Below are 25,969 nucleotides of genomic sequence, written 5' to 3'. Positions count from 1 at the left end.
ATTATTTTAGATTGCTAGATACAGGGTTCTTGACACTTAGCCCAACTGCATGCATATTGCCTTACTATATGTCTAATATTCTATTTTGGATGCTATCTGCCTATATCCCTCAAAAATAACCCTTAGCCTGGGCACTGCTTTAGAGCCTTGCTCAATACTGACTATACAATTTGCTACTATTATGGTGTAGCAAAAAGGGCACTGGGTTAGATACACAGGAAACAGGTTTTGATCCCAGCTTGATCACTTACCAAATACATGACCTTAGTGACTGAGTTTCTCTTCATCTGTAAAATAGAGCTAATGATACCTGCCCTACTCTCCTCTGAGAGTAGTTGTGAGGATGAAACAGTGGAAAAAGTGTAAAATGACGTCTTTTGAAATTTTTTTATCCCCAGACATAGGGCAATATTAAACATACTTTGGGTTTGTAATGTCCTAAATAGAACAGTTACTGAAAATACACGGTTAACAGGTGGAAACCAGATAGCTATTCAGTTTCAACAGTCTCCTCCCTAGGAGATATTATGACAAGTCATCCAGCACATCTCCATAAAAATCATGTATCATGCCATTACTTTAGGCCCCTAAAAGATGAAATTTGGAAGAAATTAACATTTCTCCAGTTTAGTACAATGTACTGATCACAATCAGTCTTAGCATATAGTTACTGCAAATATGCTGGGATATAACAATTTCCCCCACTGAACTAGCGACTACAGAAAATGTGTAACACAAATCTATTTCTCAAGTATGAAATCATGATTTTGAGCCTCCACTCTCTCCCTGGAAAAAAAAAAAAAAGGAGCAAATTTAATTCATCAGTGATTCTCAACTATACCCTGTGGCACACGGAATCATATATATGCTTTAAAAAATGTCCAGGCCCCATTCCCAGAGGATCTGATCTATTTGGTCTGGGGTATGGCTTTGTGCCCTAGTTTTGGTTTCCAGGTGCAGAATATTGAGATACACTGGGCTAACAATGGTTGCTAAATCCCTACTTATTAAAAAAATCACTTATTTAATAAATATTACGTACAGGGCATTGTATTAGTTGCAATGTTGGACCTCACTAATGAACAATTCATCATGAGTCTGACTTTAGTGTAAAGATATAAGCAAATGACCATAGTTCTACAGAGCAGGACTTGGCTATGAATGGGTTAAAAGAAAAGAAGGGGCTGGATCAGTGGTTCACGCTGTAATCCCAGCACTTTGGGAAGCTGAGGAGGGCGGATCACGAGGTCAGGAGTTCCAGACCAGCCTGACCAACATGGTGAAACCTCGTCTCCACTAAAAATACAAGAATTAGACAGGTATGGTGGCACATGCCTGTAATCCAACCTACTCAGCAACCTGAGGCAAGAGAATCGCTTGAACCCGGGAGACACAGGTTGCAGTGAGCCGAGATCGCACCACTGCACTACAGCTTGGGCAACAGAGCAAGACTCCGTTTCCAAAAAAAAAAAAAAAAGAAAAAAGAAAAAAAGCCGGGTGCGATGGCTCACACCTGTAATCCCAGCACTTTAGGAGGCTGAGGCGGGCAGATCACGAGGTCCGGAGATAGAGATCATCCTGGCTAACACGGTGAAACCCCGTCTCTACTAAAAATACAAAAAATTAGCCAGGCATGGTGGCTGGCGCCTGTAGTCCCAGCTACTTGTGAAGCTGAGGCAGGAGAATGGCGTGAACCCGGGAGGCGGAGCTTGCAGTGAGCCGGGATTGTGCCACTGCATTCCAGCCTGGGCGACAGAGCAAGACTCTGTCTCAAAAAAAAAGAAGAGAGGGAGGTCTCCCAATGAGAGAAACTCACGAGTAAACTCATACAGATGGCAAAGTCCTAGTGAGATCAGAAGAATATAGAATCTAGTTTTACCACAAAGTAGGATGGCCTTGTGTGTCATGTGATCATGAACACTGAGGCTACACTACTACTCTATGGAAAGGTGGTCTAGGATCACAGTCTTCAACTGTAGTTTAGGAAAACTATTTACTTATTTAGAGAAAAGAATAGGGGCTCTGAAATCAGGCTGCCTGAGTTTACATACCAGATTTGCCACTTATTAGCTATGTACCCTAAATAACTTACTTAAAATTTTCATGCCTTGTTTATAAAATAGAAATAAAAGTACCTACCTCACAGGCTGCTATAAGAACTCAGTGAGATCATGTAAAACGCTCAGAATAGTGCCTGACACAAAGCAAACCTTCAATGTACAGTGGCTACTGTTATGATGAGCAATTATCAGACAATGAAGAACCACTGACGATTTTTTTTAAAAGAGGTCTGACATGATCAGAACTATACTTTAAAACAGTCTCTTTGAGTCTATGGACAAAATCATACTGAAATACTGTATGAGTATGCAGGAACACCTATAATATTTTAAGGAGAGTATTTTTTTTAAGAGAGCACTCACATTCCCAGTCTCTAAGCCACCCGTCTCCAGCTTCCTTTGCAATGGTTCTCAGTGCAGATTCCTTATTTAGTAACTCTTAAGAGAGAAACTAGTCATACTATGTGAGTTCTTTAAACAGCTAATATTAACAGTTTAGATAGGAGATTTTAACTCTTTCCATAGAAATATTTCTGGCATCTTAAGTATACAGAATATAATTTAACCTATTTTGATAACTAAAAATCCTTATGAATATCTGTACTATGCTTCACATACAGATGTGAGCTGCACAGTCAACCCTATCTGAACTTAAAACATTTCCCACTTTTACCTTTATTATGAAATTTGGAAGTTGCACTACACATGTATCTCTCTTCAGAGCTATCCTCTGTGTATGAACAGTGCTGTTCTTGGGGTCCACAGAAGCACAGCTGCAGTCTGTCTTGTCTTCCCCCTCCCTCTGCAGAGCTCTTTGGTTTCCTCATTCTTCCCAGCTAGAACTTTTTTCTTCCCTACAGCAGGTCCTGCAGTTTCCAACATTCACCAAGTATAGTACACTAACGTCTCTTTGCAACTTCTATTATTTCTTCAGCACTTTGTCTAAATTATCAACCACCATCCCAAAACTCCTTAAATGAAGTTGGAAAAAAACATTAATTTCAAAACAGAGCTACCTATAAATAACCAAAAGAACCAAATAAATATTTACTGAATATAAGTTCTATGTGTTCACACCTCTCATTGCTCAAGGCTATCAGAAGTTTGGTCCTGAGAAAACTGAAGTTCTGCTACTGTAAAACTACCATACAGTAAGAGAAGCTATACTTCAAGACAGCAGACTTCAGTTTCACTCTTACTAGCTGTGTAACCCGGGACAGGTCAATCTCAGACTCACGGTCCCTCTACTTACCTCACAGGGCTATTCTGAGAGTTCAATACATGAAAACAAAATTCAAAACTATATACAAATGGAAGTTTTCTGTCTCTTCTGTCTATTCTCAACTATTTTGGAGAAAGAAAGCAAGGTTTCCAATACAGTAAAGGAATACCAGAGAAGCCCTTACATTTCTTACTCCCCCCCTACATACATTATACCAATTACATACTCATTTTGATAAACAAGCTCCTCTTTCAAATATCTCCTGGTAGAGCTAACCCTATTGTTCATTCATGCTTTTGTATACTGCTTTGGTATCAGATTCAAGACAGCTTGCCTTGTATTTTAGTGAACTCTGCACATGTCATCTCTTCACTAGATCAGTGATTCTCAGTAACTATTTTCCAGAAGTTGTACTCTGAAATGTCATGTTCAGTGTTACAAATTTTACTTTCTTAGAAGGCCCCATTGCTTTTGGTATGCAAACTTCCAGAAGCAAATATCCACAAAATCTTAAGACACGAGAGAAAGAACTAGAAAAAGCTAAGTCTCAATGAATGAAGAAGGAAACTAGGTTTTACAAAATGCTTACCTACACAGCACTTCCATGTACTTCATCTAACTTTATTTTAAACTCAGAACAACTCTGTGAACAAAGTATTATTATGGATGAGGAAAACAGAACTATGATGACTAAATGGGATCATTTTCTTTTTGAAGGTGAGAGCTGAGAGGGAAAAAAGACAAAAGGTATAAGCCAGCATGGGTTACTTCCTGCTTTCAAGTGCCTATTATTCCCTGAATCCTTACCTTTCCATCATCATTTTGGAAACCACAGGAGGATTTTATGCTCTCCCCTTATCCTGAAGGATTTCCATACCCAGTCCAGACTACATGCTCAAATTGTTTTCAAAAAGAAGGTGAAGAAAAGGTAATTTGCAATTAATTTCTATCTCTGAAACTGAGGTATTTTAAATGGATTACACAATTATACGCTAAAACAAGCCTCCATAACAAAGTATATTAAATGCAACTTTCTATACCAAACGCATCTCAGAGGCCTTAATGCTGTTCTTTTAGAGTATTTTCAACAAAACTTCAAAAGATTTCACAGATATTTGTCTACAACTCTAGTTTGCCACTGGGCTACAAAAAAAGACAAAACAACAACAAAAACCCTTAGTGGATTCGTTTTGGGCACTTACCACTTTCATGGCCCTGAACAATTAAATCTCTAGGCGTGTTTTCTTATTTGGACCTGTTTTTTTATTTTTAAATAAGACTAGTGGCCAGGCCCAGTCGCTCAGGCCTGCAATGCCAGCACTTTGGGAGGCCAAGACAAGAAGATCTCTTGAGCCAGGAGTTCAAGACCAACCAGGGCAACACAGCAAGACCCAATCTCTAAAAAATTTTTAAAAATAAGTAAAAAAAAAAAAATGGGACTAGCACCTATCTACCTATCAGAATTGTTGTAGGTATAAAAGATATTACATCCCACAGACACTGCCCAATCCTCATCTATACAAGTTCTTAGTAATTTCATGCTCATTCAACATGAAATGCTATATTGATTAAGACAATAGAAAACCCATTAATAGCAAAAACAGCCATCCACAAACTGTTTTAGGAGTACTGTCAATTCAAATAAGTATTTAAGATGAGTCATATAAGTCATATATTAAAACTTGACATCATCTAAAAATTCTTGTGAAACTTGTTTTCCTAAACTTTGGTGCTTCATAATTTATATTATCATTTTCTATAGAGAAACTAGAAACATAATTTTCTCCATAATGTGGTTCATTGAGTTTACGAAACCAAGATGAAACTAGCAAGTGAAATCAAAACTTCATTCTATAATTTATCAGTCGAGTAAGCACAATCTTTTGCTTTAAAGTGGTTAAATGGTTCCTCAAAAGTATAAGATAAACTCCTAAACATTTTTACATTATCTATAAAAACCTGTGGAAAAAGCTTTTTTTTAAAGCTATGTTCAATAACTTTTAAAAATGAATGAACCACATTATGGAGAAAATTATGCTTCTAGTTTCTCTATAGAAAATGATAGTAGAAATTATGAAGCACCAAAATAAATGCTGATCAGTATACGAAAAATGTGAATGTTACTGATATCAGGCAGTTAATAAGAATATTAGAGTATACCATTTTTCCCTGAATTTTGTGATAAGCAGGTATCTGGCAGCTTTAATTTTTTTTTAATTCGTTGTGATTTATTTTTCCATTCTAAGTAAATACTCACTTTCATACTTAACAGACATAAAATTCCTGGCATTGACTTTTTTTTTTTTTTTTGAGAGGAAGTCTTGTTCTGATGCCCAGGCTGGAGTACAGTGGCCTGATCTTGTCTCACTGCAATCTCTGCCTCCCGGGTTCAAGCGATTCTCTTGCCTCAGCCTCCCAAGTAGCTGGGACTACAGGTGCGCGCCACCATGCCCAGCTAACTGTTGTATTTTTAATATAGACAATTTCATCACGTTGGCGAAGCTAGTCTAACTCCTGAGCTCAGGTGATCCACTCGCCTCAGCCTCTCAAAGCGCTGGGACAGGCGTGAGACACAGCGCCGGGACAATAGTAACTTCTAACGGATAATGTATGCGTGGGGTGGAGAGGGGAGTACCAGTATTTTTATTTCAAACACATATACAAAACACCAGCTTGCAATTCACCCTGAAGAACCTTCAGCGCACAGCAGTTTAATAAGTCCATGCCATCATGCCATATGCCTTCTTCACTGGACACTTCGATTAGTGAGGAAAGAATCCAAAAAAGTTTAAATACAGTGGGCCGGGCGTGGTGGCTCATACCTGTAATGCCAGCACTTTCAGAGGCCAAGGCAGGCAGATCACGAGGTCAGGAGATTGAGACCATCCTGCCCAACATGGTGAAACCCCGTTTCTACTAAAAATACAAAAAAATTAGTTGAGAATGGTGACGTGCACCTGTAGTCCCAGCTACTCGGGAGGCTGAGGCAAGAGAATCGCTTGAACCCAGAAGGTGGAGGTTGCAGTGAGCCGAGATCGCACCCCTGCACTCCAGCCTGGCGACAGAGCGAGACTCCCTCTCAAAAAAAAAATATATGTATATATTATATATTTTATATATACATATATATGTATATAGTGAAGAAAACAACTCTTACAGTAACAGTATCATGTTTGAAGTCTGAGAGGTATGCCCTGTGAAGCACACAGGATAGCGGAGACATGTAGGTGGGCAATCCTGGGAGAAGGTACCCTTTTAACTAGGGTATGTAGTTAGGAGTTTGAGAAGTTAAGAAAGAGGAAGGGTTTTCAAGACAGAAAAGATAAGTAGGTTTACAAAACTAAGACGAAACTAGAAAGTGAAATCAAAACTTCATTCTATACCAGTCGAGGAAGCACAAACAATATTTTGCTTTAAAGTGGTTAAATGGCTCCTCAAAAGTATAAGATAACCCAAAAACTTTAGGGAGTGGATTTAATTCTCAATATAATTCAAATTTCCTTGAAATTTTGTCAACTACTGTCTACCTTGCAAGAACTGAGTTCAACCAAGGCAACTGAACAGATGACCGACTCTACCACACTCATTTGCAAGATAAAGGAAAATAGCAAAAAAAAAAAAAAAAAAGTACGACACACATTGCAGATTTAGATCACTGTTAAATGACCAGAACAGTATTTCCAAATGTTAAAATTATTCTAATTCTCAAAAAGTACCTTTAATTTCAAAACCACTATTAGGAGTGGTTACGGCTATTCAGAGGGAAGTATTAATAAATCTAAAGCCTCCATCCGAGCTGTAAGACTCCATCGCTTCCCAGTATGTATAACTCCTTTTCTAAGCCTCCTCTCGTCCTGCCATCAGTGGCACCGTGAGCCAAAAACAAAACAGAAAACTTAAGTATTACCTCGCTGTCAGTGCTCCTTCTAAAAACGACTGTAGCTGAAAACTCCCTAAGAATGAACTCGAGTGCAGAGTGCACGGCGTAGAGTGAAATACCCTAGACAGCACGCAGCATTTAAAGCTACAAAAACCTGGCTGTCCACTTCGCCTGGCTTGTTTTGTTTTGTTTCAATCGGCCTGCGGTGGCAGCATAGGTTGAAAGGCGGAGACTGGAATCGCCTGCCAAGCCTCCTCTTTGGGTCACACAGAGCAGTGCCTCCCGGTTCACGCCAAGTCCATCCCCCACCCTCTTTCGCCATTCATCGCGTTCCCCTCCCTTCCCCCCATCATGTGACCGCAGCCCGGACTCCGGGCTTGTTTTTCCCCTCGGCTCAGACCCAGCGCGCAGGCGCCTGGGAGCCCATTCATTCGAACTGCGTAACAATGAGCCCCGGGGCCCAGCGGCTCCGCGAGCTCCTCAGCTCGGCCAGAGCCCCCCTCAGTCCAGAAGGAGGCGGCGCCTCACTGGGGTCCCCCACCTCCGGCCAGGCCCCCACCCCGGCCAAGCTCCGACCCTCCGCCCACAAGAGGGGAGTTAGAATCAAACTTTCCTGGGTAGCCCCAGCGCCGCGTCGGCCCCTTCCCCCGCCCTGGCCCGCCCCATCTCCACACCCGACCCGGCCACCCACCGCGCGACCTGGCCCCGAGCGTCGCCCTCCCCCTGCCTCCGCCCGGCCCCTGCCCGAGACCCCCTAGCGCCGCCGCCCCGAAGCCCAGGTGAGCTCGCGGGAGACGCTGGTCCGGTGGGCTCGCCGCGGGCACCAGTCGAACGGTTAGCTGCCCCCAAGCCAAGGGCAACCCTCCGAGGAGAAGGAACGAGGACCCGAGCCCTCCCGGGTGCCCAATCCCCCGCGCTCCTGCCCCTCCCTACCCCACCCCCACCTCTTCCCAAACTGAAAGACAACAAACCTGCCGCGAAGTGCCGGCAGCCCAGGCGCGGGCCGCTCCGGCCACGACAACACCACCAGCAGCTCTCGTACCCCCTCTCCGACCGACGTCGGCCTCCCCCGCGCGTGTTACTGCTCTCGCGGCAGCTCTTACTCCTCAACCGAAACTTTCCTACTTACCAAACCCGTCGCCATTACCAAGTCTTTCAAGCTTCGTCTTTCCCCTCCCCTCAACCCCCTGGGGGTTGAGCCCCCGCCCAGCTCTTTCGCCCTCTTATTGGACTGCAGAACTGCCATTCGGTTCTTCCCCTTTCCCATTGGGTGGTACTGTGGCCCGTCTCGGGGGCGGGCATGTATTGACTTTTGTGTTGTGCTTACTGGAGAAGACGGCGTGTCAATCACAAGAGTAAGTGCTTCGGATTGGACTATTGCCGAGAGGCCGGGGACCCGAGCCAAACCTTGTCCCCGAAATGGATTGTGGGTTCGTAGTCTCAAGCCTTGGTCCTTGGCTGTGTGAAACTGCTGGCCGGGGAAGAGCTGGACTACATATCCCAGAGGCGCTCGCACAGCCCAGTCTTGATAGTAAACAAGAGTCATAGGGACACGTGTATCAGCTCGTTTGTTTTGGTGTCTGGGACAAAAGGGAGGGGGCGGAGGAAGGGAGTGTTTTAAAGCTGGGGCCTCTTCTCTTCCTCTGGGCCTCTGCTAACACTTAGAGCGGCCTAAGCCTCTTGCAGCACCCAATCCGGGCCATAAACAGCCAGAGTTGCTCGCTGCTCAAGAGTTTGGCAGGAGGCCAGGGTATTGTTTTAGTGCGAGGGGAAGGAGATGACTGCACCAGCGGAAGTACTGCAGGCTAGCGAGGGACTTGGTCACCCACAAATCACGGCCCCAGGCACGAAGGGGCCGAAAGTGATGTTGGGGGCTGCACTGGCAGTGGGAAGAACTAGAAGTTCTTTCTCTTGTGCCTTGCCTCACCACTCCCAGGACAGCAACTTCAGATTGCCTTGTCAGCTCTGTTCAGTTCACCTAAGTTTGTTGAGACGCCAGCCAAGTGCCAGGAAGAGTGAGGATGGGGAATGGACTGTGAGCAAGCGAGAAGCTCGGGGTCTAGAGAATTTACAAAGCGGGGGCGGGGGCGGGCGATTACGAAATTGAGGCAAGTTAAAGCGGCATTTTCCATACTGATTAGTATGCTGGTTGGTTAACGTAATACAAAGGGGCGTAATGTATGACGTAAACTGATTTAATTTGTGAATCATTATCAGTAAGTTTCTCTGGTGAGTTTTATTAACCCTCTTCTCCTTCTAGACGTTTTCTCATTGATGAAAGAAACTGTCTTTCCACTTCATTTCCACTAGGAGTTCCTGAAGTTACGAATTCTCTGACTCACCAGAGACGCTTCCCTGCTTTATAGTTAACTTCTCTTTAAACATGGCTGTCCATTCACAGTCGGCAGCATCTAGTCAATAATTGGTGTCTTTACCATTCACATTACAAAGGCATGATTAAGCTTTTTCCCCCCTTTGAACCTTTAGTGTTTAATCATTTAAATTGTGCTTTAGATTTTATAACTTTAGATCACTAAATATGTGCTTAGAATTCAGATGAGGAAAACCTAAATTAGTAAGAAATCTGTAAAAGCAAACCTTTGGACAGAGCCAGAAATCACACAGCTAGTTATTTCTTTAAAACCTCCTGCATTTCTTGGATTTTTAAATATACCTCAAAGCCGCGTAACAAATCAAGAAATCCAAAATAAGCCCCCATATGTTGAAATCGGATTTAAAATTCTTGAGGATTCCCCATTTGAATCCTTGAAGTGAAAATAAAGTAGTCCTCCCGTGTGATCAAATACTTTCTAGGTTCACAAATAGTAATAAAGCATTCTATTTTTTATTAAAATAATTCAGAGGAGAGCCAACAGAATGCTTAATTTTTTCCCTGAGGAAAAAGGACAGGATTTGAATTTATCATCTTTCAGAAATTATTAGTGACTCAAAGAAATGAATGTCTCTGCTACTTTGTGTATGCTTTTCTTCCTTTTTTTTTTTTTTTTTAACAATGGAGGGTCATCGTGTACTAGAATATAAAGTATAAACTCTACTCCAACATGTAATTTCTTGACAAGAAAAATCTGTGAAGTTCACCTAATTATTTAAAATTGTTTTGGGATATTTATGTCTAACACCTTCTAGGAAACTAAAAAACTTTTCTCTTAAAAAAAAAAAGGTCGGGCGTGCTGGCTCACGCCTGTAATCCCAGCACTTTGGGAGGCCGAGGCGGGTGGATCACGAGGTCAGGAGATCGAGACCACGGTGAAACCCCATCTCTACTAAAAATACAAAAAATTAGCTGGGCGCGGTGGCGGGCGCCTGCAGTCCCAGCTACTCAGGAGGCTGAGGCAGGAGAATGGCGTGAACCCGGGAGGCGGAGCTTGCAGTGAGCCGAGACTGCGCCACTGCACTCCAGCCTGGGCGACAGAGGGAGACTCCGTCTCAAAAAAAAAAGAGCTGGCAAGAGATTGAGATGCTGCTTTACCCCTCTCCAGTACACAAACTGTGAGATCTGCTTTCAGCTAAACCTTGTTTTTAAAAGTTAAACTATTTTAAAATTTTTACCAAATGCCTTAGTGGTGATATTCTTTTATCGGGGGACACCAGAAATGGGAAAAAAAATTCAACTTTAGATCCAGATATTGTACAATACATTACAAATAATAATTTATCCTTTAATAGCTCTGTAAAGCCTTTTCCATTCATTCAGAAACGTTTAGTTCCATTTTTTGACCACTGTGCCAATTATTGAGAATAAAAAGATAGAAAACATTTTTTGCACACTTTTTCTCATTTTTGTCCAAGTCTTTAATATGAGTTAAATTTATATAGTTTAGTCACAACTGATTAAATACTGTTATTAGAATTCGCTACACCTTTAAGTGGACAATTAGTCCAATCTTCTGACTTCCCTGGGGGGCTAAATGACCACATTAGTACCTTATGTGTATTTAACAGAGACATCATCATTAATTGAGTGACCAATAAAACTAGCCAACTTATAAGCCAGGACAAAGATCAAAGTACGAAACTAGTAAGATCTCCTTGGAAATTTTTACACGTGCAAATTATGCTCTCAGACTAAAACAGATATAACTACAGTTTTTAACTATCCTTCAGATGTTTCCATGATAAAATTGACGTTAAAAAATCAGTTACTTTAAATAACACCTCTTCTTGATTGGTACAGTCACCATATCTATACACACATATACACACATAAAATGTATGCAAAAAATGTCAAGAAATTGTCAAATCAAAATGTCTTTCCAGCGGTTTGTAAAGTTACCTCTGTTATCTTAAATATCAAGTCCTAATTTGTTAGAGATAGTAAAAAACGAACAGAAGAAAAAAAACTGATAAATCCTATTTAGGAGTGAAATAATGTGTTTCCCTGATTCCACCATATTTGACACACCAATGACTGCTTTGCTGAACTAAAGAGAAGTTCAAGTACATGCATTGCCTGATATTGAAAATAATCACTTTGAATTGTCAAAAGGTAAACAAATGAAATCACATGAACAAGTACTAAATGGAGAAATTGAATACATGTATGGTCTAAGTACTTCTCAAAGTTTTCAGAAAGCGTCTTGCATATTTAAACTCTAACAAATATCCTTCCATATACCTTACTATCCTTTCAGATGAGTTAATTTTCTAATTAGTTCAAAGTACTCAGGTAATTCAGGCAAGTTGTAATGAAATCCACAGGAGCTAATGATGGCCATTTTAGAACTGAGTCATCTGTCTCCTGTTCCTGTAGTTCTTGATGCAACTCAAGTTTAGATTTTGCTCCGATGACCAGAAAGCAAGACCTTTCTTCAGTGGATGATAAGCTAATGTCTTAACACTATGACAACATTAGGAAGAAAAATCAACGTAAAAGGGAAGAATCAAAATGACTGTGTCTCCGGCTTGGGTAATTGCAGTATGTTGGGGAAGGGTGGTTATGCTGATGTTATTGACTGAGGGAATGCTGGAGAGGATAGCAGATTTGGGGACTGGGAGGAAGGGAAAGGATAGGTTCAACCTCAGGTGATGAGCATGCTGTGCAGGTAAGAAATTTGAGTCCAGAGGTCCTTGGGCAGCTGAATATATTCATCTGGCATTTAGGAAGTCAAGTCTAGAGAAATAAACTTGGGTATCCTCAGGACATAGAGAGGACTACTCATTTTTTGATCCAAATTTTTCTCAAAAAGTTTTTGTCAAGTCTAATTTGGTATAAATGAAAATGTATTTACAGAAGGCAACAATTCTATTTCATCTCACTCTCGATGTATAAAATCAAGCTCAAATGACTATTCTCATGTCCTGCAAGTTTTCTAGAGATCATTACTGTTACCTGAACTATTTAACACAAACTCTCACATAGTATTTTCTACTCCTATCTATTTGGTATCCTAGGACCTTCTCTATGTTTAGTTGCTAGCAAAAAGTACCTCATTTTAAGTACAATTAAGTCGGATAAAGGCAATTAAAATTGTAGGAATAGGGCGGGGCACGGTGGCTCACGCCTGTAATCCCAGCACTTTGGGAGGCTGAGGAGGGCGGATCACAAGGTCAAGAGATCGAAACCATCCTGGCCGAAATGGTGAAACCCCATCTCTACTAAAAATACAAAAATTAGCTGGGTGTGGTGGCGCACACCTGTAGTCTCAGCTACTCGGGAGGCTGAGGCAGGAGAAACGCTTGAACCCAGGAGGCAGAGGTTTCAGTGAGCCGAGATCACGCCATTGCACTCCAGCCTGGGTGACAGAGCCAGACTCCATCTCAAAAAAAAAATAAATGTAGGAATAGTACCCACGTCACTTTTATCACACTGTGCTAAACTGAATATTATTGCTTACATTTGTCCCCCCTCCACATTTACATTCTCTCCTTATCAGTCACCATCTCATGTGCTTTTTTTTGTCTGGTCCATAATAAGCTATCAAAAAAATACCTACCTGTGGAACAAATAAATGAAAAGTTACGGGAGACAAGCAGCATGAATTTTCTCATATACAGCATAGTGTAGCACTATATATAGGATGCTGGTCTGAATATTTGACTTTGTTAAATAACTTGCACTTTAACTGTCACTTCCTCTATGTAGTCATTGTTATTATTTGAGAACATGTCTCATCTTCCAGCTATGTTTATATGATAAGCACTATTATTCATTTTTGTTTCCCTCACAGTGTCAGTCACTCAAAGGCAAATTATTGGGTTGCTGCAAAAGTAATTGTGATTTTTACCATTTAAAAAAGTGGCAAAAACCACAATTACTTTAAGTTATACAGAATATAAGTAATAAAAATGTTGAGGATATTAAGTTCAGCTTTAGAGTGCAATTATGAGAAAATAGATTTACCAAAGATGTCTTTATAGTGTGCACTTTTCTTAAAATATTGCTTGGCTTTTAAAAAATGTCATTTGTATATACTTCAAGAATATAGTCATTATGTAAAGGAAGTACACTTGTATTAAATATCAGCCCTTGGCCTAAGAGAGGTGGTGAAGTTACAGGATGCAGAGTTTATTCTCTTGTTCCTCAGCAAGATCTAGGAAGGTTTCCAATTAGGACCAAGATGGAAAACCAGTCATCAATAGCAACTTTATCTAAGATTTTAACTGGTCATATTTCCTGTTCATAAACTCATTCGAGGGTCTACTTTGTAACCTTTTTTTTCAAGTTAAATAGAAAATATTTAGGGTTTCATGTCTGGGTTGTTACAGTCAAGAGCCACAAAAAACTTTCCCTTGTGCCTGAAAAAAAGGTCATTTTCTGTTTTCCGGTGACAGTAAAAAATGAATTTATATGCTATAATGAATCAGTTATAATTGGTGCTGACAAAACATGATTTAATGTATACACATTTTGTAGTAGAAGTTTTTATATTTGGAAAAATGATGAGACTCGGGCTATGGTTACATCAAAATCTGGGAAAACCACCTCTTTGGTAGATAGCGTTCATTTTTGTGGTGGACATTACCTCCCTATCATATATCACCACATTTTCCTATATATGTGATACATACTTCAGGATTTTCTAGGCAATTTTAGATTTATAAATTTGGAACATAAAAAGGTAGAGAAAGACCCAGATCTGTTGGTCAAATCAAAAGTTTTCCTCTCAAAATAATCTTATTCTCTGCATTGGAAACTATATACCAATTTATATGCCAGGCTCATTAACAGTATTTGGGAAAATATATGAGGCCATGAATTGGATGAGGAATCAATAGATCTCAATTTTCCACAAGTTCTGCCATTGACTCACAAAGTAAATGAATTGTGAAGTCACTGATTATCCTTAGGTATACAAATTGAACTGATTTAAGGTCTCATTGACACAAGTCTTCTGCAAATAACTGGTATACTTTACTGCTTATATTTCCATAATTCATTACACTTTTAAAGGGTTTTTATACCTGTGAAGATGAACAACTCTATAGTCTATTCAACCAGTTTTGCTGCCTTTAGAAGTATTCTAGAACAGGTAAGGTTGTCTGAACTCATTCCAATTCTTCCTTTTTTGTCAAAATTCTTTCTGATACTGGGTGTCAGGCTATACCAAACACTAAATTTTAAAAGCCAGCATTCCTTAAAAACTATTTCTCTTAGGTAGTAATTTTTTTTTTTTTTTTTAGAATCCCGTCTTCAGCAATTTAACAAAGCACTGCCTTAATCCAGATGTATGACTCACTTCTCTAGGCCTACACAGTATTAATTTTCCTTAAGAGTGCCAAAGGTCATCTCATCCTTTATAACATTTTTTGAGAAAGGAAAAATTCTATCAGTATCTTTAAAGATGCTTTGGAAAGGGAAAGAACACAGCATGTTTTTAAATCTTACGTTTCAATAAAATCCGAAGTCCCTTGCTTCATGCCGTTTCACTTGGAGAATTCTTAAGCTTGTTTGTTTTATAGACGGAGTCTCGCTCTGTCGCCAGGCTGGAGTGCAGTGGCACAATCTCGGCTCACTCCAACTTCCGCCTCCCAGGTTCAAGCGATTCTCCTGCGTCAGCCTCCTGAGTAGCTGGGATTACAGGCGCGTGCCACCACGCCCAGCTAATTTTTGTATTTTTAGTACAGACGGGGTTTCACTATATTGGCCAGGATGGTCTCGATCTCTTGACCTTGTGATCCTCCTGCCTCAGCCTCCCAAAGTCCTGGGATTACAGGCATGAGCCATGGTGCCCAGCCTTTTAAAGCATTTTAAATGGCATTTAGCCAGAGTTTATAATACTAATCCTAATGGTAACACATATACATTCACCTAAGTTGTGTCACAGGTAATGTGTATGTTAAAATACCTGCACTAAACCCTAATATGGATATGCAGAAAACAACACACACACATACACACACACATACACCTTTATTTAAAACAAGGGAAAGCACCGTCACTCCTGGGGAAAAAGTCCTCACCGCTTTCCTTAGCCACGCATGATACATGAGAGGCTCTGTCCTTGAATGAATGGTCAACAGATAATTCTCACGTAGTAAAGAGTGTTGATTAATAATTAAATAATGACATCCACAAGTCAAACTTGAGCTGTTTTAATCAGATAATTTTACACATAAATTCCTAGTTAGCCAGATTTATTTGGTTATTTTAAATGGCCAAATAAATCTGCAACAAACCACGATTATTTCTCCCACACATGACGATAGCTAATAATTTTAAAAACCTATTGCCATACAGAACCATACTTTCTTACTATGTTATGCCCTGGGGGTTAGCTTCCACATGCCACATTGCTATCATGCTTTTCAATGAATTATGCATTATGCACGTCAGAAAACTTTAAAGAAACAAACAAAAAAGTATGAAAAACAATAATTCATGTATTTTATTATAAAAGTGTGCTTTATTATAAGGAAAATTTAAATATAACCAACAATACTGAAAATAATGTAAGTGGCATTTATAGCCTTGGTCAAAGTTCTTCATTAAACAGGCGTTTGCTGTTCCATGAATAGTTAACAATTAGTTTATGCAACAAAATAGATAACTTGAAAAAGTGAGTAAGAATACAGAATGATGAACCAGGAATCTGGAGTTCTTTTGTGTTTTTTCTTGTTTAACAGACACGGCTTTTAAAATAAAATCTGAAATATAAAACAAGTCATCTTCATGTAGAGAGCTCTCTTTTCCTACAAGAAGGTTTTGCAAAAATGTTAAACTGTTCTAAAAATGTGGCTGAAGTTATACTTTACATACTTTAACTTCTTATATATACATTATCCAATTAACATTCTAACCACATTTTCATATACAAGTGGGACCATAAACATTCTCTAATAAGACTACACTAGCACAGAGTCATTCTACCCATGTATGTATATTCATCTGAAACCTGTTTCCCAAAATGAAATCACTCATTTAAAAGCAAACAACTGGTTAGAATTAATGTCTCTAGACACTGGGTCATGGGGCCTAGAAATCATGTAAGAGTATATTGCTTTGGTTGAATATAATTAAATTCATCTTATGTGGCAGCATACTGAGCATATCAATGAACAATGAAAATCTAGTACATCTGAGTTCATTCTGCACTAACTTCAACTATGAGTCTACATTAAAGCAATGGCAAGGCCTAATGGTATATACGGTAAGGGCAGAAATGCATTTTGTCTTTATATAGGGTTATGCTCATAAAAATTTGTTTCTATTCCTCTAGAGGATGTTTTTAAGAATTAAAAAAAAAAAAACCCATATTGGCTGCTATCAATGAGATTGTGGGTTGGCAACCATCCTAAAGAAGAACAGAAACCCAAGGGAACAGATGTCTACATAGGACTGTATTACGCAGGCCTAGTGAAGAACAAAGAAATAAACTGTGGGCATGCTGATAAGGATCCCAAATTATTTTTGGGATAGGAAAGATTTTTTAGGTGTAAGATCCTGAAGAATACAAAAAATGTCGGATCTTAAGTTTAAATCATTTTTTAGAAAAACAAAACTTTGTGACATTAAATGTCAAGATCAAATTTTTAAAGATATAGAATACAGAGAATTGCAAAATAAAAAAAAGCAGATATATGCTTGATGAGGGGAAAATGTGTTAATGATCTCTCATCTAAAAGACTGTTTTCCTTATTATTGTAACAACTACATTGCCTATCCATAAAACCACTGGAATTTGTAGGTTACTGACATTATGCCAACGAAGTCAAAATGTACTTTATTGCAAAAATACAAAAAGTTTTAAAATTGCATATGATATTTTATACCATTTCACCAATAGGCCAAGGCCAGCACATAACTTATCAAGCTAGAAAACTTTAAAACAAAAATGATTAAAATTTTACTGTGTATAATGAGTTATAAAAAAAAAAGTGATGCCATGCTGTGTAGCATGTTTCATTGCCAAGTGCCCTCTTACATGGGGATAGTCACTAATATGATATCAGTCTGAATTAGTAAAACACATATAGCCTATGATAACATCCTTTAATTATCTTCTTAAACACAGATACTTTCTATATATTACAATCATTTTTAATAAACCTTTCGGTCATAATTTTGTGGAGTACAAAGTCATTTTATCAGTATGTTGATTTTTTTCTGAACTACTCTTTAGAAAGTGATGTTAAAGCCTATTGACTATTAAATCACTACTGTTTATTGATACGTTGTAAATGTAAAAAAAGGAAAAAACCTGAAATCACAGAAAATGCTTGGCATCTACACAAACACATTCTCAGTGGACTAACCACTACTGTGTAATTTTGTCACTACAGGTCTTGCTCCATACTTTTGCTTCATGCAGTGGGTTCAACAATATCCATGTTTGTTCCAAACAGGGCAACTAATTGTTCTTCATAGGTAGCGATGTTCCTTTTCATAATTTCCATGCAAGGTCCCAGAAGCCTTTCAAATGCTTGCACATCCATTGCTAAGAAAAGAGAAGATTTTTTTTATTAACATTCTTTGCAAACCTGCAGAATTTCTAAGTCATTTACTGTATCAATTCCATATATATCAATAATGCAATGGTATTTTAGGTAAATACTATAAAATACAAGAAAAAGCATAATGATAAAAATGTTCCACTTGAAAAAGGAAGCAGCCAGGGCCACACTCTTGGGCCACGCTCTGCAGTCCCTCGGCAATATGATGAGCAATGCCAAGTTGGTGGGAGGTTCCTGGTCCAAGCTGAGAAAAGAATGAGGGACTATCATGGAAAGACCTTAGAATTTTAAAAAATAATTGTGCCGTCTCCACCTTAGCAATGTGAACTCCTCAAAGGTGGCATAAGAGTGTTTTCTATCCTGTGTTCCCTTCTCAGGGTTTAAAATGCCATGTTGTGAAGGCCAAGTGTTAACCTTTTGTAAGTTTTGCTGCCATACTATTGTCTATGCAATCCAAAAATGGCAGCTGACGTAATGCTTTTGTTTACTTCTGTAAGTACATGCTAGAAATCACTTTGCTTGCCTGTCTCCTGGATTTTAAAACTGGATTTATAATATATAGATAGAAAATATGATCATACTCTATACATAAAAGTACAAATTAAAATATATCTTCTTTGCCTTTTAAATTACCAAAGACAAGGCAATGTTTACAAGAACAGGGTGAATGGGCATTATGGCACTGCTAGTAGCATGTAAATTAGTACAAATAAAAGTAATTGGCAATATGTGTCAAAAGTTAATTTTTTAAAAACCCACTCCTGAATACCATTTCTAAGGAAAACTCCTATAATACAAAAAAGTCTTCTATGCACAAAAAATTGCTCCCCACCAAAAAGTTGGAGCCAAAACCTTCAAAGTATTTACCACTAAGGAATGATTAATTTATCATGTATATATTCACCTAAAAGAATTTTAAAATTTGGTGTAATAAAATAAGAACATTCCTAAGCTATAATGAACTTTAAAAGTTGTTTGGAAATCTGTTTAACAACTGGAAGCCCACACAAATAAAAAGGACAAGAAGGAATTATAATAGCAGAAATCACTGAGTGGCGGTGGTATGTTTTTTCCTACATTTTCTGTATTTCTCAGGTTTTCTTTGATGTGGATATAATAATCTGTTATTGAAAAAAAATTAACAGACTTTCACTCACCTCACCTTTACTCTAATAGACTTTCACTCACTCACCTTTACTCTTTCTAATAGCCCTACTTAAGGAAATTACCTGTCAGTTTCTAATCGTCTTCTCTTCCATCCAAATTTAACACTTGATTAATATACTTATTTAAAACCTTTTAAAGAATGACTTCTCTAAGAAGTTAATTCTAAGGATCCTTGCAAATCTTAAAAACATTAAAACTAAGTTTATTCTATTGAATTACAGATGAAAAGCACAGAGAGGGTAATAACTGTGGGATCAATTTTCTTAAAATACCCTCCATATTGCCACCTTCTGAACTGTATTTTCTTATCAAAGTAAGTGATTTCTCAGATATACAATCTCAGATATACACAGATGTCTGCACCTGACAACGACATTTCTGCCAAGCTACTCTGGTAAAATAGTAATAATGACTAAACAGCAAAGAACATTTGACTGTGCTTTGACAAACCTGAACCTTTGTGTCCCGGTACTGTAAGAGTAAGGATTCTCACAACATCTCAGCATTCCCCACAGATCTTAATAACGGACTTTATAAAAATAGTACCTTAGCCTTCTCTTTTGAGGAACATAGCAGATGTTGCTTATTTGAGAGATTCCATATAAAACGTGGTACTTGGAACTCTTATTTTAATGTCTAATATGGGATGTTATTTCATATATACACAAAAGAGCAAAATGCATCTGGATGTAAAAATTTCAAAGAAAAAATGGCTTCCACAAATCGATTTTATAAGGCAATGGGTCCTAATCTTATTACCTTTTGTGGGGACCACAAAACCTGTGAATCCAATAAAATGATTCACTCAACATGAATACATAAAATGCAGACATAAGTTCAACCAGCAGAAGCACGCCCACTGTTGCAATCCCTACCTAGACATTTGACAGTCCCAATGGCGTGCGCAGAAGCTGCTCGAGGTTTGTTAGTTACCAGGGCAAGCTCTCCAAAGTACTGTCCCCGCGAGCATCGAGCGATTTCTACTGCACCATTCTCTTCCACTTCTGATTTACCCTGACAAGGCAATTAAAAAGATGAGCTTTTCCTCAGCTTATGAAAAATAAAATCAACCTCAGTCTAAACATCAAAAAGTAGATCTGTTGTGTTCCTTGCTAACAGTATGTGGGTTCTGAGGACTTAGAATGCTTACCTTTCTTTTCATAGTAATTTTCACTTCTCCAGATTCTACAATGAAAAAAGAATCAGCCGAATCTCCCTATCAGAATAAATAACAAAAATAGACAGTGAAAATGAAAATTAATTGACAACAATCTTGTTACCTTTCATATCCCTAAAATTGATCCAACCCCAAAGTACAGATACTCACCTGAAAAGTGAAATCCTATGGGAACAAGCTATCTCGGTTTCTAAATCAAAAGGTTTTTTTTTTGAGATGCAGTCTCACTCTGTTGCCCAGACTGGAGTGCAGTGGCGCGATATCGGCTCACTGCAAGCTCCACCTCCCAGGTTCACGCCCTTCTCCTGCCTCACCTTCCTGAGTGGCTGGGACTACAGGCATCTGCCACCACGCCTGGCTAATTTATTTGTATTTTTAGTAGAGACAGGGTTTCAACGTGTTAGCCAGGACGGTCTCTATCTCCTGACCTTGTGATCTGCCCGCCTTGGCCTCCCAAAGTGCTGGGATTACAGGTGTGAGCCACCGCGCCTGGCCCTAAATCAAGAGGTTTTGATGGACAATTATGTAGTAATGATTTCATTTGTAAAATTATTTGAAATAATACTTTCTTCCCCCCCCCCCCCCCCAAGATGGAGTCCCACTCTGTCACCCAGGCTTGAGTGCAATGGTGCAATCTCGGCTCACTGCAGCCTCCACCTCCTGGATTCAGGCGACTCTCCCACCTCACCCTCCCAAGTAGCTGAGATTACAGGCATGTGCTACCACACTCAGCTAATTTTTTTTTCCCTTTTTTAAAAATTTTACTTTAAATCAGGGATACATGTGGAGAACATGCAGGTTTGTTACACAGGTATACATGTGCCATGGCGGTTTGCTATACCTATCGACCTGTCATTTGGTTTGAAGCCCCACATGCATTAGGTATCTGTCCTAATACTCTCCCTACCTTCACTCCCCACCCCGTGACAGGCCCCGGTGTGTGATGTTCCCCTCCCTGTGTCCATGTGTTCTCACTGTTCAACTCCCACTTATGAGTGAGAACATTCGGTGTTTAGTTTTCTACTCCTGTGTTAGTCTGCTGAGAATGATGGCTTCCAGCTTCATCTATGTCCTGCAAAGGACATGATCTCATTCTTTTTTATTGCTGCACAGTACTCCATGGTATATATGTACCACATTTTCTTTATCCAGTCTATCACTGATGGGCATTTGGGTTGGTTCAATGTCTTTGTTATTGTAAATACTGCTGCAATAAACATATGTGTGCATGTGTCTTTATAGCAGAATGATTTATATTCCTTTGGGTATATACCCAGTAATGGGATTTCTGGGTCAAATGGTATTTCTGCCATCAAAAAGTGGGCAAAGGATATGAACGGACACTTCTGAAAAGAAGATATTTATGCAGCCGAAAAAAAGATCATTACTAATCATTAGAGAAATGCAAATCAAAACCATAATGAGATACCATCTCACGCCAATCAGAATGGCAATTATTAAAAAGACAAGCAACAATAGATGCTGGTGAGGCTGTGGAAAAATAGGAACACTTTTGCACTGTTGGTGGGAATGTAGATTGGTTCAACCATTTTGGAGGACAGTGTGGCAATTCCTCAGGGATCTAGAACCCGCATTTAGTTATTTTTTTGTATTTTTATTAGAGATGGGGTTTCACCATGTTGGCCAGGCTGGTCTCAAACTCCTGACCTCGATGTGATCTACCTGCCTCAGCCTCCCAAGGTGCTGGGATTACAGGCGTGAGCCACTGTGCCTGGCCTTGAAATAATATATTCTCTACCACCATATTTCTGCTAAAAATCAAGAAAATGTGACAACACTGGGGTAAGAATTTCACCCAAATTTCAGCCTAGATAACAGCATACATAGTTGGAAATGGCAACACTGCTGTGTATGCCAGCAGCGTCCCCTTAGTTGGCAGAAACATGTCTGTGGATCCTGTGTTCCTGAGGAAGTGCCGAGACATGCACCCTGCGTCATCCTAACATCACAGGCATTGGTGCGGTGACCCAAGATAACCCATTAACTTGCAAAGAGCAGAAAGCACCCAAATGGAGCCGGAAGCAGCAGATGTGGGCCTTGACATTTTCACTACAGTCAACTGAGGACCAAACTCTGACATGCTAGCCTACTGACATTCTATTTCAAGGCTTTGGAAGGACTTCTAAAAGAGAAGTGTTGCTATTTCTACCCATATACCTGTTCTTTCTTGCTTTTGTTTCTTAATGAACTCTGCCTTGATCTCTGATGATGCAGTCTGAATTAAACAATACAATATGGAAGATAATAATACAGACATTGACTTTTCTAAGCCTCTCAAAGTGATTCTGGAAAAACTTAAGATATTTCAAAACTCCTTAATACAAATTCAAGTTGTTTAGCATCTGATTCTATCACAAAAATAAATGCTGAATTTAGATTTTTAGAATATAGTGCGTATATATGTATATTTATAAATGCTTTAAAGACAACAAATATGTAAGAATATCCTTAATAAACCCTAAGTACAGCATATCTCCTTTCCCTTATTCTTGTATCAGGTTTTCATAAAAGCTTCATATTAAGTTTTCAAGTGTTCTGAATCATAATAGGTCTATTAACTGCCGAGTAATTTTTAACTATTTTTAAAGCATGCTCTAAGTGTATGTAAAACTGGTGAAAACAATATGGTCTGTGAATTATGCCAATGTCATTTTCCTAGTTTTGATATTGTTATTAATAGTGATGCAAGACGCATTAGGAGAAACTGGGTGAAGAATACACGGGACCTCTCAAAACTATTTTTGCAACTTCCTGTGAATCTATAATTATTTCAAAATAAAACCTTTAAAAAATCATTTAAAACATGCTCTTTGCTTTGTTATTTGCCAGTTTATATAGTAGAACTTTAACCTTGCTTGACTCCATTTCTTCCCAATCCCTGACTGCTCTAACACACACATACACACAAACACACACACACACACTCAGCGGTGGGAGAGGCGTGTTGACTGAAAGATTTACTTATGTGTTTGTCTTCTAAAACAATTCTCTTTTTCTCAGTCTCAAAGACCTTGAATCTTGTTTCCCATATAAAGGAAGAGACTGCATTTCAGATAAACAGCACAAAACAGTATAAGGCTGTGATACAAAAATTACAGAATCTATTAAAAATCCATCTTAATCATTTGCTTAGTGCTTCAAAAATATAACTAGGAAACAAGGTACTATCATCTGCATGCTTTACCTGTGAACTTCAACAGTCTTCACAAATTCTACTTTTGGTAGCCCTACTCCAACCCAGGTATCTAATATTATTGGTTCCAGCCGGGATCTTAGAAAAGTATTAGGCATTAAATAACATGTTGACCCACATGTAGTCTTGGAAGCCAAAACAGTATATGTTGCAGTGTGTTCCTTTCTTGGTGAATTTTATCAAGGAGCAGCCTCAGGAATTTTCATCATGAACTGATCATGCAAAACTCTATAGAATTTTCCAGTGTACTTTCTGGGTCCTCATTAATGTCATGGAACATTTGCCTGTTTTTTCCTCTTATAAATGACTACAATGATGCAGAAAACCATTTGGTGGTTTAATACATATTCATTAGGAGTTAATTATATAAACAAAAATATTCAATAGAGTAATGACTATAAATGAAACCATTTTTAACAGGTCATTTGGTAGAAGTAATATTTATTTAACCTATCACTGCATACTAATTTTAGAAACATGAAAAGTTTATCAAGATCTACCACTACACAAACCTTTTGGAATATAACCCTTAACTGAATTACATTTTAAAATATCATACCTGAGCAATGATTTGTTCCCCATCGTTGTATACTTTGGTGCCTATCACATCTACTACTTTCAGGCGTTCAGAAAACTACAAAGAAAGAAAGATGATATTAAATAGAAACAAATTAACTAGCTAAGCTTATCTATTTCAGAAATAAAAAACTGGTAGCCTACAGGCCAAATAAATCGAGCAGTGTGTAGGTTGTATATGTGTTTGTTGTATGAATTACCAGCCAGCATTTTAAAATAATTTTTCATAAAAATTGAATCTCCTAGCCATACGTAGAAAGCTGAAACTGGATCCCTTCCTTTAAAACAAATGTAATTAAAAGGAAAAAAAAATTGAATCTCCAGCTTCTCTTGAAAAATCAGCATCACGTAGCCCATATTTCCACATGGCAACAATAAAACTATGGTGGGATAGCAGCTGTTTCTTTAGTGAAATACACGTTCTCCCATCTGCCAAAGTCCCTTCCTGGCTTGATTTTCTTCTCTGTGTTACCTGCCTAGCTCTGAAGGCACCAGACTTCCAATCCCTGATCTACTTTTTTTTAAAGAAATATGCTGCTGGAAAAGATCAGCTGTCTACCACGCACTGTGTGATGTGGACAAAATTTCTACCAGGTGTAAGCTGATAATCCAACAGAGACATTCAAAAGGAGAAGCACTGCTGTTTTGACACTTGCCATTTTATGTTATGGGTATATATATATATACCTGTCTTTAATTACTCTCAAAATACTTCAAACATGAGAGTGTGAAATAGAAAAGCATTTAATGATAAAGTATGGAAAATGAAGTTGAGTTTTGAGAGTAACAACAACCTACTCTCTCTCTCATAAGTCTCTACCTTCAAAGATAAAAACCTAAGAGCTGGTCTCATTGAAAAGACATCTGGGCTGAGAAATGAAGGAGCCCTGCAGCTGTGCAGGAAGACATTCCAGACAGACAGCAGGTACGAAGACCCCGAAGTGGGTGTGGGACAGGTGTGTTTGAGGAGTGGCAAGGAACTGATGTGTCAACAGAGAGATGATGAGTGTGGAGCAGTAGGAAATGAGGTTGGGGAAAATGGGTGGGGGAATGGGAAAGACTGTACAGAGCCTTAGAGGCCATGTGAGGAGGAGCTTAAACACAGCAGTGCCACAACCAGGGATTTTAAAAGGTTATTCTGCAATTAGCCAGGCAAGAGGTGATGGTGGTTCAGATGAGTCAGTGCTAATTCGAAGATTTCTGGCCTGAGACACTGGAAGGATATGTTGCCATCTGCGGGGAAAGGGAAAAGGAGTAGATTTGGGACATATTAGGTTTGAGATGTCTATTAGACATCTGAGAGGAGATCTTACATTTGCAGTTGGATAAGTAAGTCTGACCTTCAAGGGAGGGGCCTTGCCCAGTGATATCAATTTTAAGAAGCATCAATATATGGACAGTACAGATGGTCCCTGACTTACAATGGCTCGATTAATGATTTTTCAACCTTACAGTTGTTTGAAAGCGATAGAAACTATACTTCTAATTTTGAGTTTCGATCTTCTCCCAGGCTAGCGATATGCAGTACAATGCCAGGCAGAGAACCACAACGCCCAGCCAGCCTCACCACAATGAGGTGAACAACCAACAACCCATGCTCTCACTGTGCTGCCAGGTAACTGTTCCCAACTGTAGGCTGATGTGAGTGTCCTAAGCATGTTTCAGGTAGGCTAGGCTGAGCTAGAACGTTCCGTAGTTCAGGTGTATTAAATACATTTTCTATTTATGATATTTTCAACTCACAATGGGTTTATTCGTAAGG

General features: G+C 39.1%; 2 protein-coding genes across 6 annotated transcripts in view; both read right to left on the bottom strand.

Moving 5' to 3' along the window:
* HBP1 (HMG-box transcription factor 1) overlaps positions 1-8,354 on the bottom strand; it is a 33,948-nt gene extending 25,594 nt beyond the window's left edge. Inside the window, exon 1 of one of the 5 annotated variants that reach the window (XM_055283619.2) lies at positions 8,292-8,354. In XM_055283619.2, coding sequence (XP_055139594.1) covers positions 8,292-8,306 — 15 coding nt within the window. In that variant the 5' untranslated portion in view covers positions 8,307-8,354. Of the gene's footprint in view, positions 1-251; positions 1,488-6,104; positions 6,194-7,189; positions 7,348-8,133; positions 8,265-8,291 lie in introns of those variants that run through there. The other 4 variants (XM_055283620.2, XM_055283625.2, XM_063642102.1 and 1 more) reach the window with 4 other exon arrangements.
* A 7,652-nt stretch (positions 8,355-16,006) lies between these two features.
* PRKAR2B (protein kinase cAMP-dependent type II regulatory subunit beta) overlaps positions 16,007-25,969 on the bottom strand; it is a 120,324-nt gene continuing 110,361 nt past the window's right edge. Inside the window, exons 8-11 of the mRNA XM_055283637.2 lie at positions 24,191-24,265; positions 20,391-20,456; positions 20,116-20,254; positions 16,007-18,057 (exon numbers count right to left, since the gene is read on the bottom strand). Of these exons, the coding sequence (XP_055139612.1) occupies positions 17,924-18,057; positions 20,116-20,254; positions 20,391-20,456; positions 24,191-24,265 (414 nt within the window). The 3' untranslated portion in view covers positions 16,007-17,923. The remainder of the gene's footprint in view (positions 18,058-20,115; positions 20,255-20,390; positions 20,457-24,190; positions 24,266-25,969) is intronic.

Source organism: Symphalangus syndactylus, chromosome 6 (genome assembly GCF_028878055.3).
Source record: "Symphalangus syndactylus isolate Jambi chromosome 6, NHGRI_mSymSyn1-v2.1_pri, whole genome shotgun sequence".
Classification (NCBI taxonomy): domain Eukaryota; kingdom Metazoa; phylum Chordata; class Mammalia; order Primates; family Hylobatidae; genus Symphalangus; species Symphalangus syndactylus.
Note: the sequence above shows the minus strand (reverse complement) of the source record. Positions and strands in the feature narration are given on the sequence as shown.